Source organism: Gymnodraco acuticeps, unplaced genomic scaffold, assembly GCF_902827175.1.
Source record: "Gymnodraco acuticeps unplaced genomic scaffold, fGymAcu1.1, whole genome shotgun sequence".
NCBI classification, from domain to species: Eukaryota; Metazoa; Chordata; class Actinopteri; order Perciformes; family Bathydraconidae; genus Gymnodraco; species Gymnodraco acuticeps.
This window is the reverse complement of record NW_022990964.1, coordinates 326,950-347,010: the sequence shown is the minus strand read 5'-3', so window position 1 is coordinate 347,010 and position 20,061 is coordinate 326,950. Positions and strand designations below refer to the sequence as shown.

General features: G+C 40.4%; 2 protein-coding genes across 4 annotated transcripts in view; both read right to left on the bottom strand.

The window, feature by feature from the left end:
* The window catches only part of LOC117558797 (voltage-dependent N-type calcium channel subunit alpha-1B-like), a gene marked incomplete at its 3' end in the record, with an annotated part of 86,669 nt that extends 79,567 nt beyond the window's left edge, over window positions 1-7,102 (bottom strand). The window contains exons 1-3 of the mRNA XM_034235191.1: window positions 6,963-7,102; window positions 4,795-5,104; window positions 1,041-1,319 (exon numbers count right to left, since the gene is read on the bottom strand). Of these exons, the coding sequence (XP_034091082.1) occupies window positions 1,041-1,319; window positions 4,795-5,104; window positions 6,963-7,023 (650 nt within the window). The remainder of the gene's footprint in view (window positions 1-1,040; window positions 1,320-4,794; window positions 5,105-6,962) is intronic.
* Window positions 7,103-9,842: 2,740 nt separating this feature from the next.
* Window positions 9,843-20,061, bottom strand: part of ehmt1b (euchromatic histone-lysine N-methyltransferase 1b) — a 37,637-nt gene continuing 27,418 nt past the window's right edge. For all 3 annotated transcript variants that reach the window (XM_034235195.1, XM_034235197.1, XM_034235196.1), the window contains exons 22-26: window positions 19,618-19,733; window positions 19,205-19,291; window positions 11,865-11,943; window positions 11,600-11,775; window positions 9,843-11,120 (exon numbers count right to left, since the gene is read on the bottom strand). In XM_034235195.1, coding sequence (XP_034091086.1) covers window positions 10,943-11,120; window positions 11,600-11,775; window positions 11,865-11,943; window positions 19,205-19,291; window positions 19,618-19,733 — 636 coding nt within the window. In that variant the 3' untranslated portion in view covers window positions 9,843-10,942. The remainder of the gene's footprint in view (window positions 11,121-11,599; window positions 11,776-11,864; window positions 11,944-19,204; window positions 19,292-19,617; window positions 19,734-20,061) is intronic.

The window sequence follows — 20,061 nt, the reverse complement described above, 5'->3', positions numbered from 1 at the left end:
ATCGCGAGGGGAATACGGAGCTTATGCCCATTACAGCCAAGAGGTAGAACTAGTACCCAGCCTGATTGTACAACCAGAACAGTGTTTTCCCGACAGTGAATATTCAAAAGACAAACAATCGGTATATGATAGCTACTTATGTTATGATTTTTTGTTTCCTGTCTTTTTTTCTATTTGTTGTCTCTTGGAATAGGAAGTTAAACTTGCATCATGAACATTGATAGTCATTGTTATTCAATGACAGCTAATGTTGTTCATCATCACCCATGGTGCACTTATTTTAACAAAGATACGCAGATTGGAAGGGTGACCATGACTTTTGAAGTGGAATTTTTTGTTGCAGCTCTGAAAGAGTTGCGTGGGCGCAGCACCATGGAGAGGGCTCCTAACGAACACAACGAGGCGGAGCTGCAACCCTGGACCAGCGGTCTCTCTTTTTTACAAAAACAAACCAAGCCCTTTCTTAAGATTACATGACCGGAGGGCACGAGGAGTGGAGGTCAGGCGGTGCACGCAGCCACAGCACTTTCTTACCACTGCCCTTTTACGCACGCAGCTTTTTATTGACTTCTGCGTGGATCAATAGCGATGTTTGGTAGTGTGACGCTGGGGCTGCTGCTGGACAGTTTACAGCTCACATTTTGACAAAATAACTTATCACTCGATGTGCACGCCTAGAGACTCTGAGCTGGGAAAGGCAGCACAAAGGGCGGATGTTAAGTCTTTTTAACTCCGCACCTATTCAGGACACATCTTCGTGTCAGGCTGAGGCAGATAAGCAGCGCAGCGACAGGTGCGGGCAGCGTTGAGCGGAGAGGCATAATGACAGTGTGGAAGCTGCTCCACGGTGTTAACATAACTGCTCATTCAACAGCAACATGAAGAGAATCCACTGAATATAATCAACACAACAGATTGACAAACAGGCCTGCGGGCGGTGGTGTGTTTCTGCTTTCTAACCATCTGTGTGGGGTTGCCAGGCAGGGACAGCCGGGTTACACATGCACCTGCTCGGTGCGCACGGTGCTCAGAAAGGATATGGCCACTCTGTTATTCGCTTTGCATACTTCCTGATGAGGTTGTCCTCGCGGAAGATGAAGAGGGAGCGGTTGACAGTGAAGCAGTTTTGTTTGACTGGGTTAGGGTTGTATATGGCCATTGTCCGGGCTCTCTGGGCCATCGACTGCTTGTACACCCTCGGGCCGCCCGGAGCGCCGCCACCCCGGGCTCCCCCTCTCCCGGCGCCCGGTCCGCCTCTCCCTCCACCGCCTGCGCCTCCTCCATAGCGGGTGGGCAGATCTTCTGCGAAGCGAGGCATCCTGGAAACGCACAGATCCAAAAGGGTAAATCCAAACTGGTGTCAGTGGAAATGGAGGGGAGACGCATCACAACAAACACACTTCATCCAAAGCACAGCTCAGAGGGTACAGAAAGCGCTGCGTTTGGGAAAGGAAAAATAGGGTGGTCTCATAGAAAACCATGTTCTCTGGATCCTTTCCATTCACTCATCTTCGGGGACATGGAAAAGTTTAAAGCAATAAAAACACTTTAGCTGTAGCCTATATGGAGTCACTTCGCTGAGGCTGTTGCATCCATAGCGGCCGTGTTCTGAGAAATAAAAGAAAATCACGCAGAAATCACATCACCCTGTCTCTGTCCAAACCCCTGACAGCATCGCGTCAGCATCCAAACACCAGTTGAAGCGATCAGGTGTCAGTGAGTATTAAAAAAACACTGGAATTCCTTTTATTTTCCACAGTTAAAAGCATTAAAAAGACAATCCAACACGAGCAGTCCTGTGATTTCTGTTTGATCGCTCGCTGTATGTGGGCTGAGGGCTATAAAGCAAGTCCTCCGTGGAACAAGGAAGAGCGCATGTGACCAACACGAGCCTATCAGTGAGTGGAGCGCACAGACGCGCTCACCGTGTGCTGGCTGCTCGCAAGAGAGTCTGGGAAACTGATGAGGATCACTAAAGCCCTGAGGGTCAGAACAAGAGTTTATCAATCCTTCCTTCAGCGTCATCAAGGGAAAAACGTGATGTCAGCACAGTAGAAGACATGCATTGCATCACAAGATATCTATGGTTTCTAAGTGATCGCAGAATGTGTGAAGATAAAAACATAAAGCAAAGATCTGAATGTTTTTGACAGGAAGTTGTGAGGAACGAATGACAGTTGTTTGTATACAGCTCTATAGAAAGAATACACTTCCTGCTATGAATACAAAAGGTTGTTAATTATTCAATTAGGGATAATTAGTCTAACACAGTTGTAATTACTTCAATCAACATAAATGCAAAACAATACCTCCATTATTAGCACATATTATTGTGACAGCTTTCTGTAGTAGTGATGGTGGCTAGATATACATATATATATATATATATATCATTATTATAAATACATACCTATTATTATTTATTACATTTTATACCCCTGGAAATAATTACTGCACTTAATTCTTTATTTCTTACATAAGTATATGCTGTGTGTATTTGTTGTTGTATGTTGTGATGTTTTTGTTTTGATGGCGCCTTTCAAAAGGGAGAAGCTTTTATTTATTTCATTGTACATAATGACATTAAATGATTATATTCTATTCACTACTTCACAGTTGCATTCTTTATTCCTGTGTATTTGTATAAGCTACCGGATACCGATTTCCCTCTGGGTCAATTATATTGTGTAAATAAATATATATACACCAATTGTTTCAACATCAGTTTTCTTTTCACATATGTATATATTGTTAACCCTTGTGTTGTTTTAACATAAGCTTTTATCTGTTTTGGGTCACTCAAAGCCAACTAATAAAAAAAGAAAGCCAAACCAAAATATGTTCCCCTTTCCTATTACCTCATTGAAACCCTTCATGTAGAAAGACTAAGTGGCAACCCTTTACCCATGCATGCCAAAATATATGCCATACATGTATGCATTTACAAAGCAACAATTATATTAAAAAAATAAAAATAAGTTGGTCTACTTTTTATATGTTTTACTTAAAGTATTCATAGTGTGATGTGTGTGTGTTTAACTATTATATTTCTGAATATATCAATACAAAATTATTGATCATAGGAAGGAAGTAAATAAAAAAGCTCTGTTGATAGGGACTAGTGACTCACACAAATATTAAGACCATTATTAAGACCACTATTAATATAGATAAGAGCTTGTTTAGACAAACCTTCATTGCATTTGGTGTGTTATGGGTGTGGCGTTTACCGGAGAGGATAGTTTTGCTTTTACAAAATTAGATTTAGAAATTAATTCAAATGTGAAATCAAACATTCTCACTTGGTTTCTTCCATTTAAAGCTACCAGGTTATTTTGTTTCAAGATTCAAAATGACACCATGGGTGAACTCGGTCTCAGAAGTGTTCGTGGGGTCTACATACTTTTGGCCAGAATATCTTTAGCTCTCTGAAACAAACGCTCTGGCTGAGGAGCCATCTAGTGGTTCAGCTAATGTGTTGCAAAAATAACACAAGAGCCACTGTATTATTGCTTGTCCTGTGCTGATATTGAGGAAGACACTGATGTGGAGATAATAAAGCTGCCTTGGAAATAAACCTCCCAATAACAAATATCCATGAACTGCAGTTGGTTATGCAAATCCTGTAAACATATGAGAAAAATAGATTATCAGGAATCCAATATGTTTGAAGCACAGTAAATAACATTGAAACTTATCATCGTCATTATCACAATATCTGAATTATTTGTATGAAAGATGAGTATGATATTGTCTCATACTGATCCAAGGTCGCTTAATTAAACAGAATCAGCATCGGCAGACAGTGATATTGGCAAATATCATATAGTGAGAAAACTAGTCATTTACATTGCATACAATTAGCACAAAGATCAATCTTCTTATTTACGAGGCGCCAATACTCACTTGACAAAGAGGGGCAACTTTTGTCGATGTCAATTTAATCAAAAAAGGGGGTAGAGAATTTTGACCACCAACACATTATGATAATAATCTTGAAGAGGTTTCCTGTGTCCAAATCTGTTTTAAATACCTTTATTATTTCAGTTGTGTTAATTATTTCAAAATTATGATTGATACAAATATAATATGAATAGTCTCAGGCCCTGAAGCAGGCCAAATACAGCACATAAACAGTGTATTGCAATGAGGCAATGAGGCAACTAAATCTTATTCCTTGATCTTTAAGCATTATTATTATTATTATCTATCTGCCCATTTTACATGCTTCAAAGCAGAGGTGGGAGAAGTACTCAGATCTTGTAAAAGTAAAAGTATAAGAGGAATACTCTGTTACAAGTAAAAGTCATGCATTCAAAATATATTAGCATCAAAATATAGGCTACTTAATGTAGCCTACCAAAAGTAAAAAGTCATAATTTCTGTAGATTGGCCCATTCAGAATAATATAATATATGTTGATTAAAATGATTGATCATTAAAGTGTTATCAAAGCTGGTAAAGGTGCAGCTAGTTTTAATCACTTTGTATACTGCAGAGTATCTTGTGAATGTTAATCCAGCTGTAACTAAAGTCTTATTTAAGTGTTGATACTGCATATCATTATTCCAAATCTGCAAACTATCAAAAGATATCAAATAAATGTAGTGGAGTAAAAGCACACTTTTTACCTGTGAAGTGAAGTAGAAGTATAAAGTAGTACAACTTTAGAATACTCAAGTAAAGTACAAGTCTCTCAAAATGGTACTTATGTTCAGTACTTGAGTAAATGTACTTAGTTACTTGTTACCACCACTGCTTAAAAGTACAAGTTCAAATGTTTATAAATCTCACCCGCGAGGCCATGGTGTGCTGTTCAGCGTCTCGTGCTTCCGGACTATCTGACGCACACCGTCTCCTCTTCCCGCTCTGCTCTGGTTCTCCAGGTGTAACACCGAGTCATACTTCTGCACCGTGTCAGCTCTCCACACCGGGCCCTCCGGGTCTCCAGAGCAGGGGTCCTCTCCCTCCACAGCCCCCGGCTCTCCCTCTGCCCGCTGGAGACCGGGGACGCCCCTCCGGTCAGGTGACACAGCCCAGGTGTCCTCGTACTCTGCCCCCAGGGTGAGCATCCTCCACGAGCCCAACGTGGCTGAGCGCACCGCTGGGGTTCAAATAAATGATATGTAGTACTCAGCAGAAGACATGTCATTTCTGATTTATAATGCACACTTTAACAAACTGGAATTAAACAAAAAAATACTTTAGGAAGTCAGCATTTGTCGCAAAAAATACAAGTAGGAGGACTCGTAGTAAAAAGAAATAGAAAGTTCCAAAACTCAGTCATGCAGAAAATGTAGGCTAGCTGTTGGTACAGTTTCAGTTATTTTCCGAAATAAAATAACTCATTCTCTTCTTGGCAACAAGTATTAACACATTTTAAACAAGGACATATGAGTTTTAATCTGCCGTGTGTGAGGAGCAGTTAGCTGCTCCCATGTAGCGGTTATCAAGACGCTGATGCCCTCCACAAAGTTGGTGTACAATACCCAAACAAAGACATAGCCTATGTACTTCTAAATTGCTTCTAAGTAAGCATATTACTCACCTATGTTTGGGTTTTCCAAGTAAAATAAGCATTTCAGTCATATCTTGTTTCAGCCATTGGGCAAAGCCAGTAGGCCTACTTGTCACAGATTTGTGTTCAGTTACAGGTTAGCACAGGTGTAATTTATTAATTAATTGATGGATGGATTCCATTTAGCTTTTTCACTTTCAGGGTCCTGGTTCGCTGTCACACTGTAATAACTTATGGCCCACTTGAATGGAACAGAGCCATGATTAATGTAATTGGTAACACCTGTGCTTTTTATTTTCTATGACAGGTCAAAATGTCTGCTGTGAAAAAGGCTTTTATTGACTTTAAACCACTGTCGATGTGTTAACATTGTCTTAATTTATTTCTTCTATTCCTGTCATCTCCTCTTGTCCTTTTTCAAAACTGCGCTCAAAACCTTTTTAAATCCACCCCTTTCTTCATAGTTGTAATTCCTCTAATGAAATTGTTTTTATACTGTTGCCATGTATTTATATTTTTGTTATGTCATTGTTTTTACTGTTTCTGTTTCTGTTGTTACCTTGTTAGGTACCTTGTTAAACTAATAAAGCATATTATTTATATAATCACAATTTATTTTGTCTGCTTATGACTCTATATAAATCCCTCAGGACAGTGAAATAATAGGCTAGTCAGCTCAGAGACAGTTACCTTATGAGAGTTTGAGTTGTGATGGCAGTGTATGAGACAAAGCAAATAAAACCTTTGAGATTAACTGAATCATTAGACTCTGTGATGTATCATTTCAAACTGTATAACACAGTTATTCACATTGGTTTGACCCAGAGGCCTCCACTCAGGTTTAACAACCCTAATATAATGGTTGTTCATACAATAAAGACATGTAAACAAATGCAGTAACACTTTATATTAAGGTATATATTCACCATCAACTAGTTGTTAATTAAATATGCATATTAGCAGTATATTGGCTCTTTATTAGTCATTATAAAACAAGTATTAATGCCTTATTCTACAAGTAATAGGCCATTAGTTAAGAGTTGTTCCTTAATAATCCTCTTATTAGTGCTTATTTATTGTAAATAAGGAAGTTGTTGTACATGAGTTTGGGTCTTAATATGCTCAATATGGGGTAAATAAGGCAGCAGTACCACAAGAATAATAATTCTCCCATAATAACACCAAACAAATATGGTCTATTCTTATGTAACAAGACATGAAACTACAAGTGTTTATTGTGTCAAAATAACACAAAAAAAGTGTGTTTCTAACTAAGATTAGAATATGTTCCCTATTTTAAAGTGAAGTATTTTTCATAAAAAATAAGCTAGTAGTTTGTCTCTAATATGTTCATTAACAACTAATTGATGGTGAATAAGTGTACCTTAATATAAAGTCTTACCACAAATACAATCGTAGGTGGTTAGAAGTAGAATAAACGTACCATAAACCACAGTTGACCGTCTCTCTGCCCATCTCGAGTTGTGAGGAAGACTTCTCTTCATAACTGCTCTCCAGGGTTACTGAGGTACATCCAACTGAAGAGTGGAATAAATCAACTCTTTGACCCCTATACACGGTACATGTATGTCTGCAGGAGGCACCAGGGCAGGGGCACCAAAGACAAAAATAAAAGTTTCTCCCACCCTGGAATGCGGAAAAGGGCTGCTTCCTGTCCTGCCAGTTAAGAACCTCGTTATCAGACCGAGCGTCTTCCATGCTCAAGGAGAAATTTCACTGATTCAATTATCGGCTCTGTTTTTCGCTGTCCGCCCTGGTTACCAGGAAGGGAGCAATCATCGGGCAGTTTATGAGACCTAAAAGGCCTGCAGATGTTACAGAAACTGACTTCCTGCCGGGCTTTCTTTCATATTGCTGCTGGAGGGGACATTATGAATCCAAATCCACTGGGAGATGGACAACAGCAGCTGAATTCATGTTTTTATAACTTTAAGAGTTTAATTGCAGAGGTGGGAAGGACCTATGTTTACTGAAATTAGTACAATGGGAAATGAATGTATACATTTCTATTTTGAGACTTTCTCTACGTTAGCTTTCGACGAAATGACTACCTTTTACTTTTCAACAGCTTTTCAACCTACAGGTGACTTTGCAGATGAGTATTTTGTAATATGTAATATGTTCGTTTTTCAAGCACTGATACAACTGCAATAGCAATGGCATTGTCAGAAGAGACATCACTTTGGTCTAGACAAACATTTCAAACCAAAACAGGATAGATTGCAATGGGATTTTGTGCAGTGCTATTTAATTTATCACACAGCCTCAGCCGTACCCTACGGAGTCACTATAATTACATACAAATTGTTTATCATAATTCCAATAACATTTTTTTTAAGGCAAATTAAAAATGAACAAATATTCTAGTGTTAAATGTTTTCTACAGTTCATAAGCTCTCCTATAAATCTCTTACTGTAAGTTACGGTTATTTGCCATCATTTGTAATGATTTGACAGGCTAATTATTTCAATCATCTGCCCCATTCCCATTGGATGGAAGAACAAATGTAATTTGGGACGGATATAAAATAAACCCACTCTCGTTAACGCTAATCTAGTATTTACCAAGTAGTTCTTTCATTCACAAATGTAACTGACTTTGCATTGCAAACACACTTTACGTCATAATTTATTCCACCATAAAAGGTGCAACTAAAGAGTGATGGGGGCTGTCAATCAAGCACATTTTGCACACCCCTCCTTATGGAAGAGGCATGAGTAAGAACATTTGGTTTAGAGTAGCTTTACCAAGAAGAACCTTCATAGCGTTTTTATTTCTTAAACTTATGCAAACACATGTTAACACTTCTCTTGCGTTAGGTCCCCCTTCCCATACTGTGTGTTTTGCACAGTGATATCTCTGGAACCCCTTATCCAATTTTGATGGTTGACATCTCATTTGAACAGTCAAAGCAAGTATAATCAAGGGGTGACAGACAGAATGATTCCAGGGGTGAATTTCATGTTATAATTTAGCAGTAAGTTACTGTACATTATAAAAATGCTTGCCATGTAGGCTGTATTTACTGGAGATGCTTTAGTTAGTGTTGTAGCTGAGATTCTTCCCATTCCAATGGTGTATGGATGTATTGATTTGATACAAGCAAGTCAGTGTTTCATTGTGTACTTTCAACTACAGTATATGGTCCGGACCCACCGGTGGGCCCATCAAGTTCAGCATTCACTGAATTCACTGTGATGAATATAAAATAAGACACTGATACTGTTTTCCTCAATGAACATTTTGAGAAAAATAAATATTCAGGGCTCCTCTCCCTCAGGGGCCTCTTCCTCAGGGGCCTCTTCCTGGTCTGTTGACTGTTGATCAGGCTCATAGTCTGGATCGCTGTTGTCTTCCATTTCTGAGACATCGTCCTCTATTTCTGGTTCAATCTCCTCTTCATCGGGTTCAAAACATTTGTCCAGAGCCTCTCTGACAGAAAATTGCCTAATCGGTTGCCTACTCATTGTGTCAATGAGTCAAATGTGAGCAAGGCACAAATATAATTGCATCAGAGACAGTAAGGGAGGGGTATTTACTGCGAGAAAGCGAGAGGGTTTTCTTTCTCGAGGGGCACAGAGCTCGCACCTGTGAGAAGGTATGAAACATTGTATCATACAGCGCGAGAAAGTGAGAGGTCCCCGTAACTTAGAGTACATTGTTGTCTGGAAGGTGTGGGGGGACATAAGCACAAGGAGAGAGAGTGTGTGTGTGTGTGTGTGTCATTTCCTATGGCGGTCAATTCTGACCGAAAACATCATGGGTGTTTCACTGTTGGATAAATCACAAAAAAATCAATGCAAGTGGTGATCATCAATTGTATATGTTCAGAGGCCTAGTGTGGAGGATAACATAAGGTCTTGAGGCAATTGGATGAAAAACACAATATGTATGATCAAAAACAAAGTCACTCGGTCACTTTTGACACGAAACGCAAGAGAAGGGAAAGTTATCTCAAAATAATTGTGAATCCATGATTTGACCCGTAATGGAGTATTTCTGCTGCAGTATTTACTACCACTCTACTATCAAACTAAAAGCTTTAATATATACTCATTAAAGCTCCCTATGTGTGGGAAGTGTCAGCAGATCCAACATTTTAGCGCAGTCTGTCAAACGGAGCAGCTGCCGGGTCGGGCTGAGGATGTGTTTGACAGGATAAGGAGCTGAAAAGCAGTGGATCTGAAGGAAATCTGCAAAATTACAGTTGGAGAAAGAGAAAAATGTGATATAAAAAATTTGAAAACATATTTTGAGGTAACATTGTAGCAAACAGGCTCAAGAAACTACAAGTGAAGCATATCAGAATAAATGCATTAGTAGTAAATTTATTGAAAAAGATACAACCATTAAGATGGATGATTCACGGTCCAGAAATATGTAACAGAAAGTTATGAAGTGCATTTTTATAGCTTTTTTTTTCATTTATTTATTCCTTTCAAGACTTTGCACAACAGTCACTGCTTTACTAACAACATTTAAAAAGACGGGTTCGCTTCGGTCTGCAAAATCATGAAACTAAATTAAAAATAGCCTAACTACAGTTACTACGCTTAGAAAAGTGGAGTTAAAATTAAACATAAAAAATGTAAAACGTTCTCTTATCTTACAAACTATGTTCACGAGGGTAATACAAATTAAAACAAAAGTAAAAACCTTTGTCAGCACCATTTTCCTTTGTTTTTTAAACCCTCCATTTCAGTTTTATAAATTCCTACGACACGTTAAGATCCCCTTAAACATGCTTAATGAAAAAGGACAGCCAATTTATTCAGACTAACGACCGCAGATACAAAATGTCCACTACTTTGCACCATGTCTTTTGCTTTCCAAATTATTTCTTAACTCATAATTAATTATGGTGGCAAATGTCGGACGTTTCTGTTCAAACACTGCAACAAAGATGAAGTGACACAAAGAAGTGGCAACAAAATTAAATATTTATCAGTTATCTTGCTGGAATGGTTCATGATAAACGACCGCAACGGTCAAAAAAAGCCCAGCTGTATGCTGAGGTCGTCTCTGCAACAGGCAATTGTACCCCCCACCCAAAGTCCCTTGATCTTAACTCAATAAGAAAAGCCTTTTAACAATTTCAATCATCTTAAAAAAAAGTCAAAATGCACGGTTCTCCCTCCGAGTAAAGTTCTGTAAAGACTGTTTTATTGTCGCTGTGACATTTGCTGCCCCCTGCTGTTCCTGTGACCAAATAAAGGAGCAGGAAGTTCCTTCAGGTTTTGATTGTGCGTCTGGTTGTGTGTGACAACGTTTAACGTGTTCTCGCAAAGGTCCACGGTTTCAATCAGAAGTAGAGAGACAGTACAAGTCGACTGATAAAAGTTCAAAGAGGATGTGTCCGTCAGTCGTGGGTACGTGTAGTGTGTGGGGGGGGGGGGGGGGCTTTAGGAGGGGGTGTTGGAGGAGCTGGTGTCGGGCAGAGCGCTGGGCTGCTGCTCCTCTGGTGTGCTGTCCGCCTGCAGCGACGCCAGGGCCGCCGACGAGAACTTGCACTTGGCAGAGCTGCACTCACAGCTGAACAGCTTGCTCTTTACTTCCCAGAAGTGGTCGCCATAGTTAAATCTGAAGAGAGAGCGGATGAGAAAGTGATTATTTTTCTTCCAAGACTTTTATTTGCAGGTTACTTGCATGTCGTACATTTGTGTTAACCACATATCTTATAACAGGCATTAAACCAAAACACGTAAAAATGGTAACTCATTTCTGGGTTGTAGGACTCATTCCTGAACCACTCTATCAGGGCGGAAGTAAACTTAAGAAATGACCCAACTCAACCTACAAGTGCCCTAATAACAAATCAGGTTGTCTCATGTTACTAAAGCTGATACACTGGATGGCTTTTAGAACGGTAAAGATTTCACCAGGATTCTTATTTTCAATACCACTACGTCTACGCTGTTACAGTTTTCAGTTTAATATTGTAACTGTGTAAATTCAAACACTTAACAGAGTTCTGGACACTATCATTTTCCATCAACTTGGGCATCAAGAATTCATCCTATAATGCATTAAAATCGTCAAAATAAAAAATGAAGTGTTACCCCAGCTCCTCTCCAGCCTTGATGTTCTCACTGGCGAAGAAGGCAATGTGTGGGAAACGGAGGTCCTGGTGCTTCGTGAAAACTCGGCAGGCGAACAGGTTGGGCTCGCACATGTGATTGAGGAAGCGGCTGATGTTGCCATAGAAACGAGCGTCGATGCAGTATTGATCTTGTGGCTGTGAGGGAGATAAATAGGAGACTCAAACTGAAACAACGTGACGGCTGAAAGGAGAAGTAAAGAGGTGATGGGGTTAGGGTGCTTTACCTTATCGTCCAGGCTGAACAGGTACGTGTCGTTCTGCCTCATCTCGGCCTCTGCCTCGGAGATGATCTCCCCCACGTACCTGTTCAAAAGCAGGTGACCCGTCAGCAGACATCACTGAGAGCTTTTCATCTAATGCTGTTTATGACACGCCAACTCCTCATGAGTGGGGAATTATAAGGTTTTATTTGGGAGGACTGCAGCTCTGAGATACTGAGCTTCAAAGACTTCACATCCCCCGCTGGTAAAGCAATTCAACACCGAGTGGATGACTCCATTTAGATAATAGAAAACACATGTTATAATCCCAAAGTAACTGCCTGGTATCAACCAACATATATTATACGATCACATGCAATTTGTCAAGTCAAAAATGTATCCAATGAGCTTGATTATTCTGTTCTGATGCCTCTATTTTGTTTCATAAGCATTGAGAAATATGGGTTTGTTGTACCTTACACAGAGAACACAAAACAAAAGGCCTTTATTGCTCTGTAATAACTGTGTGTTTGCTGCCAGATTGTATATCCTACTGATGACTATTTGTTTTCTCTAAATAAAGTTGATTTGATTTATTAACTTGCTCTCCTTCTGTTGCCAACACATCTAGTTAAAAAAAAGAACAAGTCCAGCACACTGACTGGACTATGATAACATTCAATTAAACCCACAATATTTAGATTAAGAACTTGTTTCTCCCGACAGCTGTCGCAGAACTGAATAGTAGTGATTTTAGAAATAAATAAAAAAGCTGTCATATAGTTTCAACACATTAGCAGGATAGTGACAGGCACATCAGGGAAACACCTCCGTGACATCGACAGCACTTCAGAACGTGAAAAAGCACACCGTTAAACTCTGAGCTGATACCATGTGGCAAGAGATCCAAACTGCATGTGTGAGAGTAGCAGGGTTTTTTTTTTGTTTTTGTTTTTTAAAAGGTCCCTATCATACTGTTTTTCATCAATATATTACAGGTCTCAGATATATACAAACATGTCTCTGAAGTGTTTGGCTCCAAACACCAAACAGATCATTGCAGCATTACCCATAATCCTCTCTGTTTCAGCCCTGTTTCAAAAGTGCTGATTCTCTGTCTGTTACTTCAGATGAAAATAAGGAGCCCCTCCCCACGCCCCTCTGAGAGAGATTTGGTTAAAAAGAACTCAATGGTGCTCTAGGAGGAGATTCAGGTGATAAGGGGGGGGGTTACCTTGGTTGGTGATTGGCTAATGGTCACACAATTCAAAACATTGTTATGACATCATAAAGTGGCCAAAATCTGATCAGCTCATTTTCAGACAGGTTTGTATATAAATGGATCAGGACAAAAAGAGAGGGAATCTTTTTTCCTGAAACTTTCAGAAGGGGACACATGTTGATGTAGAAGAGACATGAAGAAGAGGGGACACATGTTGATGTAGAAGAGACATGAAGAAGAGGGGACACATGTTGATGTAGAAGAGACATGAAGAAGAGGGGACACATGTTGATGTAGAAGAGACATGAAGAAGAGGGGACACATGTTGATGTAGAAGAGACATGAAGAAGAGGGGTCACATGTTGATGTAGAAGAGACATGAAGAAGAGGGGACACATGTTGATGTAGAAGAGACATGAAGAAGAGGGGACACATGTTGATGTAGAAGAGACTTGAAGAAGAGGGGACACATGTTGATGTAGAAGAGACATGAAGAAGAGGGGACACATGTTGATGTAGAAGAGACATGAATAAGAGGGGACACATGTTGATGTAGAAGAGACATGAAGAAGAGGAGACACATGTTGATGTAGAAGAGACATGAAGAAGAGGGGACACATGTTGATGTAGAAGAGGAAGAGACATGAGAAGAGGGGACACATGTTGATGTAGAAGAGACATGAAGAAGAGGGGACACATGTTGATGTAGAAGAGACATGAAGAAGAGGGGACACATGTTGATGTAGAAGAGACATGAAGAAGAGGGGGACACATGTTGATGTAGAAGAGACATGAAGAAGAGGGGTCACATGTTGATGTAGAAGAGACATGAAGAAGAGGGGACACATGTTGATGTAGAAGAGACATGAAGAAGAGGGGACACATGTTGATGTAGAAGAGACTTGAAGAAGAGGGGACACATGTTGATGTAGAAGAGACATGAAGAAGAGGGGACACATGTTGATGTAGAAGAGACATGAATAAGAGGGGACACATGTTGATGTAGAAGAGACATGAAGAAGAGGAGACACATGTTGATGTAGAAGAGACATGAAGAAGAGGGGACACATGTTGATGTAGAAGAGACATGAAGAAGAGGGGACACATGTTGATGTAGAAGAGACATGAAGAAGAGGGGACACATGTTGATGTAGAAGAGACATGAAGAAGAGGGGTCACATGTTGATGTAGAAGAGACATGAAGAAGAGGGGACACATGTTGATGTAGACGAGACATGAAGAAGAGGGGGGGCACATGGTGATGTTAGAGGAGAGACCATGAAGAAGGAGGGGGGACACATGTTGATGTAGAATGAGACATGAAGAAGAAGGGACACATGTTGATGTAGAAGAGACATGAAGAAGAGGGGTCACATGTTGATTGTAGAGAGACATGAAGAAGAGGGGCACACGTGTTTGATGTAGAAGGACATGAAGAAGAGGGGACACGTGTTGATTGTAGAAGAGACATGAAGAAGAGGGGACACGTGTTGATGTAGAAGAGACATGAAGAAGAGGGGACACATGTTGATGTAGAAGAGACATGAAGAAGAGGGACACATGTTGATGTAAAGAGACATGAAGAAGAGGAGAACACATGTTGATGTAGAAGAGACATGAAGAAGAGGGGGACACATGTTGATATAGAAGAGACATGAAGAAGAGGGGACACATGTTGATGTATAAGAGGACATGAAGAAGAGGGGACACATGTGATGTAGAAGAGACATGAAGAAGAGGGGACACATGTTGATGTAGAAGAGACATGAAGAAGAGGGGACACATGTTGATAGTAGAAGAGACATGAAGAAGAGGGGACACATGTTGATGTAGAAGAGACATGAAGAAGAGGGGACACATGTTGATGTAGAAGAGGACATGAAGAAGAGGGGACACATGTGATGTAGAAGAGACATGAAGAAGAGGGAAACACATGTTGATGTAGAAGAGACATGAAGAAGAGGGGACACATGTTGATGTAGAAGAGGACATGAAGAAGAGGGGACACATGTTGATGTAGAAGAGACATGAAGAAGAGGGGACACATGTTTGATGTAGAAGAGACATGAAGAAGAGGGGACACATGTTGATGTAGAAGAGACATGAAGAAGAGGGGACACATGTTGATGTAGAAAAAGACATGAAGAAGAGAGGGACACATGTTGATGTAGAAGAGACATGAAGAAGAGGAGACACATGTTGATGTAGAAGAGACATGAAGAAGAGGGGACACATGTTGATGTAGAAGAGACATGAAGAAGAGGGGACACATGTTGATGTAGAAGAGACATGAAGAAGAGGGGACACATGTTGATGTAGAAGAGACATGAAGAAGAGGGGACACATGTTGATGTAGAAAAGACATGAGAGAGGGGACACATGTTGATGTAGAAGAGACATGAAGAAGAGGGGACACATGTTGATGTAGAAGAGGGGACACATGTTGATGTAGAAGAGACATGAAGAAGAGGGGACACATGTTGATGTAGAAAAGACATGAAGAAGAGGGGACACATGTTGATGTAGAAGAGACATGAAGAGAGGAGACACATGTTGATGTAGAAGAGACATGAAGAAGAGGGGACACATGTTGATGTAGAAGGGACATGAAGAAGAGGGGACACATGTTGATGTAGAAGAGACATGAAGAAGAGGGGACACATGTTGATGTAGAAGAGACATGAAGAAGAGGGGACACATGTTGATGTAGAAAAGACATGAAGAAGAGGGGACACATGTTGATGTAGAAGAGACATGAAGAAGAGGGGACACATGTTGATGTAGAAGAGGGGACACATGTTGAGTAGAAGAGAGACATGAAGAAGAGGGGACACATGTTGATGTAGAAGAGACATGAGAAGAAGAGGGGACACAATTGTTGATGTAGAAGAGACATGAAGAAAGGGGACACAGTTGATGTAGAAGAGACATGAAGAGAGGGGACACATGTTGTATGTAGAAGAGACATGAAGAAGAGGGGACACATGTTGATGTAGACGAGGACATGAAGAAGAGATAACACATGTTGATGTAGAAGAGACATGAGAAGAGGGGACACATGTTGATGTAGAGAGGACATGAAGAAGAGGGACACATGTTGATGTAGAAGAGACAATGAAGAAGAGGGGACACATGTTGATGTAGAAGAGACTTGAAGAAGAGGGGACAAATGTTGATGTAGAAGAGACATGAGAATAGGGGACACATGTGATGTTTAAGAGACATTTGAAGAGAGGGGACACATGTGATGTAGAAGAGACATGAAGAAGAGGGGACACATGTTGATGTAGAAGAGACATGAAGAAGAGGGGACACATGTTTGATGTAGAAGAGACATGAAGAAGAGGGGACACATGTTGATGTAGAAGGAGACATGAAGAAGAGGGGACACATTGTTGATGTAGAAGAGACATGAAGAAGAGGGGACACATGTTGATGTAGAAGAGACATGAAGAAGAGGGGACACATGTTGATGTAGAAAAGACATGAAGAAGAGGGGACACATGTTGATGTAGAAGAGACATGAAGAAGAGGGGACACATGTTGATGTAGAAGAGGGGACACATGTTGATGTAGAAGAGACATGAAGAAGAGGGGACACATGTTGATGTAGAAGAGACATGAAGAAGAGGGGACACATGTTGATGTAGAAGAGACATGAAGAAGAGGGGACACATGTTGATGTAGAAGAGACATGAAGAAGAGGGGACACATGTTGATGTAGAAGAGACATGAAGAAGATGGGGACCACATGTTGATGTAGACGAGACATGAAGAAGAGGATAACACATGTTGATGTAGAAGAGACATGAAGAAGAGGGGACACATGTGATGTAGAAGAGACATGAAGAAGATGGGGACACATGTTGATGTAGAAGAGACATGAAGAAGAGGGGACACATGTTGATGTAGAAGAGACATGAAGAAGAGGGGACACATGTTGATGTTTAAGAGACATGAAGAAGAGGGGACACATGTTGATGTAGAAGACATGAAGACGAGGGGACACATGTTGATTGTAGAAGAGACATGAAGAAGAGGGGAACAATGTTGATGTAGAAGAGACATAAGAAGAGGGGACACATGTTGATGTAGAAGAGACATGAAGAAGAGGGGACACATGTTGATGTAGAAGAGACATGAAGAAGAGGGGACACATGTTGATGTAGAAAAGACATGAAGAAGAGGGGACACATGTTGATGTAGAAGAGACATGAAGAAGAGGAGACACATGTTGATGTAGAAGAGACATGAAGAAGAGGGGACACATGTTGATGTAGAAGAGACATGAAGAAGAGGGGACACATGTTGATGTAGAAGAGACCTGAAGAAAGAGGGATCACATGTGATGTAGAAAAGACATGAAGAAGAGGGGGACACATGTTGATGTAGAAGAGACATGAAGAAGAGGGGACACATGTTGATGTAGAAGAGGGCACATGTTGATAGAAGAGACATGAAGGGGACACATGTTGATGTAGAAGAGACATGAAGAAGAGGGGACACATGTTGATGTAGAAGAGACATGAAGAAGAGGGAGGACACATGTTGATGTAGAAGAGACATGAAGAAGAGGGGACACATGTTGATGTAGAAGAGGACATGAAGAAGAGGGGACACATGTTGATGTAGAAAGAGACATGAAGAAGAGGGGACACATGTTGATGTAGAAGAGACATGAAGAAGAGGAGACACATGTTGATGTAGAAGAGACATGAAGTAGAGGGGACACATGTTGATGTAGAAGAGACATGAAGAAGAGGGGAACCATGTTGATGTAGAAGAGACATGAAGAAGAGGGGACACATGTTGATGTAGAAGAGACATGAAGAAGAGGGGGGACACATGTTGATGTAGAAAAGACATGAAGAAGAGGGGACACATGTTGATGTAGAAGAGACATGAAGAAGAGGGGACACATGTTGATGTAGAAGAGGGGACACATGTTGATGTAGAAGAGACATGAAGAAGATGGGACACATGTTGATGTAGAAGAGACATGAGAAGAAGGGGACACATGTTGATGTAGAAGAGACATGAAGAAGAGGGGACACATGTTGATGTAGAAGAGACATGAAGAAGAGGGGACACATGTTGATGTAGAAGAGACATGAAGAAGAGGGGACACATGTTGATGTAGACGAGACATGAAGAAGAGATAACACATGTTGATGTAGAAGAGACATGAAGTAGAGGGGACACATGTTGATGTAGAAGAGACATGAAGAAGAGGGGACACATGTTGATGTAGAAGAGACATGAAGAAGAGGGGACACATGTTGATGTAGAAGAGACATGAAGAAGAGGGGACACATGTTGATGTAGAAGAGACATGAAGAAGAGGGGACACATGTTGATGTAGAAGAGACATGAAGAAGAGGGGAACATGTTGATGTAGAAGAGACCTGAAGAAGAGGGGACACATGTTGATGTAGAAGAGACATGAAGAAGAGGGGACACATGTTGATGTAGAAGAGAGACATGAAGAAGAGGGGACACATGTTGATGTAGAAGAGACATGAAGAAGAGGGGACACATGTTGATGTAGAAGAGACCTGAAGAAGAGGGGACACATGTTGATGTAGAAGAGACATTGAAGAAGAGGGGACACATGTTGATGTAGAAGAGACATGAAGTAAGAGGAGAACACATGTGATGTAGAAGAGACATGAAGTAGAGGGGACACATGTTGATGTAGAAGAGACATGAAGAAGAGGGGGACACATGTTTGATGTAGAAGAGACATGAAGAAGAGGGGACACATGTTGATGTAGAAAAGACATGAAGAAGAGGGGACACATGTTGATGTAGAAGAGACATGAAGAAGAGATAACACATGTTGATGTAGAAGAGGGGACACATGTTGATGTAGAAGAGACATGAAGAAGAGGGGACACATGTTGATGTAGAAGAGACATGAAGAAGAGGGGACACATGTTGATGTAGAAGAGACATGAAGAAGAGGGGACACATGTTGATGTAGAAGAGACATGAAGAAGAGGGGACACATGTTGATGTAGAAGAGACATGAAGAAGAGGGGACACATGTTGATGTAGAAGAGACATGAAGAAGAGGGGACACATGTTGATGTATAAAAGGCGTAGAAAAGAAACCTTGTTTGTATTAGTAAGTGGGACTTACTCGCATACAAAGGTCCCCTGTGGTATGTCATGTAGCGCACGCACACCCCAGCCCTTCTTACTGGTCCTGAAGAGCTGCAGCCTGGTCCTGGAAGATACACAACAACTTTATGTTACAGCTTTATAAACAGATATTTAACTTTTCACACCTCACAAAAAAAGAAAAATGTAGTTACAACAAAATGCTTTAATAGTTCTAGAACTACAGAAGTTTTAAACACAATTAATGGGTATAAACACTATAGACAGTGGTATAAATATTGAATACACATAGAGGTACATAGACAGTATAATATATACACTATAGACCAGTTAGGTATATATAAATAAAATAAGTAAATGACTAATGGGCTAAATCAATTCTCTGCTGCATTAAGTTTTATTTGTATTGTTATTTGTGGACCCATGAAGTACCTGATTCCATTTTGCACGACGCGGTTCTTGCAGGTCCTCCAGCAGGAGCAGGCGTGGTTACACTCAAAGATGAGAGGAGGCTCCTCCCGGCAGAACTCAGGGAGCAGACGACCCTTCTGAACACGACAACAAAAGAAGAATTAAAAACTCACACGCTTTTGGTCTGGTGCTGCTTGTACATAACCCTATGACCACCACAACACACTGTCAAGTTGTAAAATACATGTTTTCTTTTAAAGCTGCTGAAATTACACCATTTCTCAGAGTCAAAAAACGTGAAAAACTAAAGTATTGTCAGAGTCTTGACGGTCCTTGAACAAATTATGTGTATGAAACGCTTCTTTCAGGAAAAACCACCACATTTGAGCTTAAATACAAAAATGTTATCTTAATCACTGTATTTCTACATTTAATTTCACATTTCGACAGAATGCAGTAACCAGA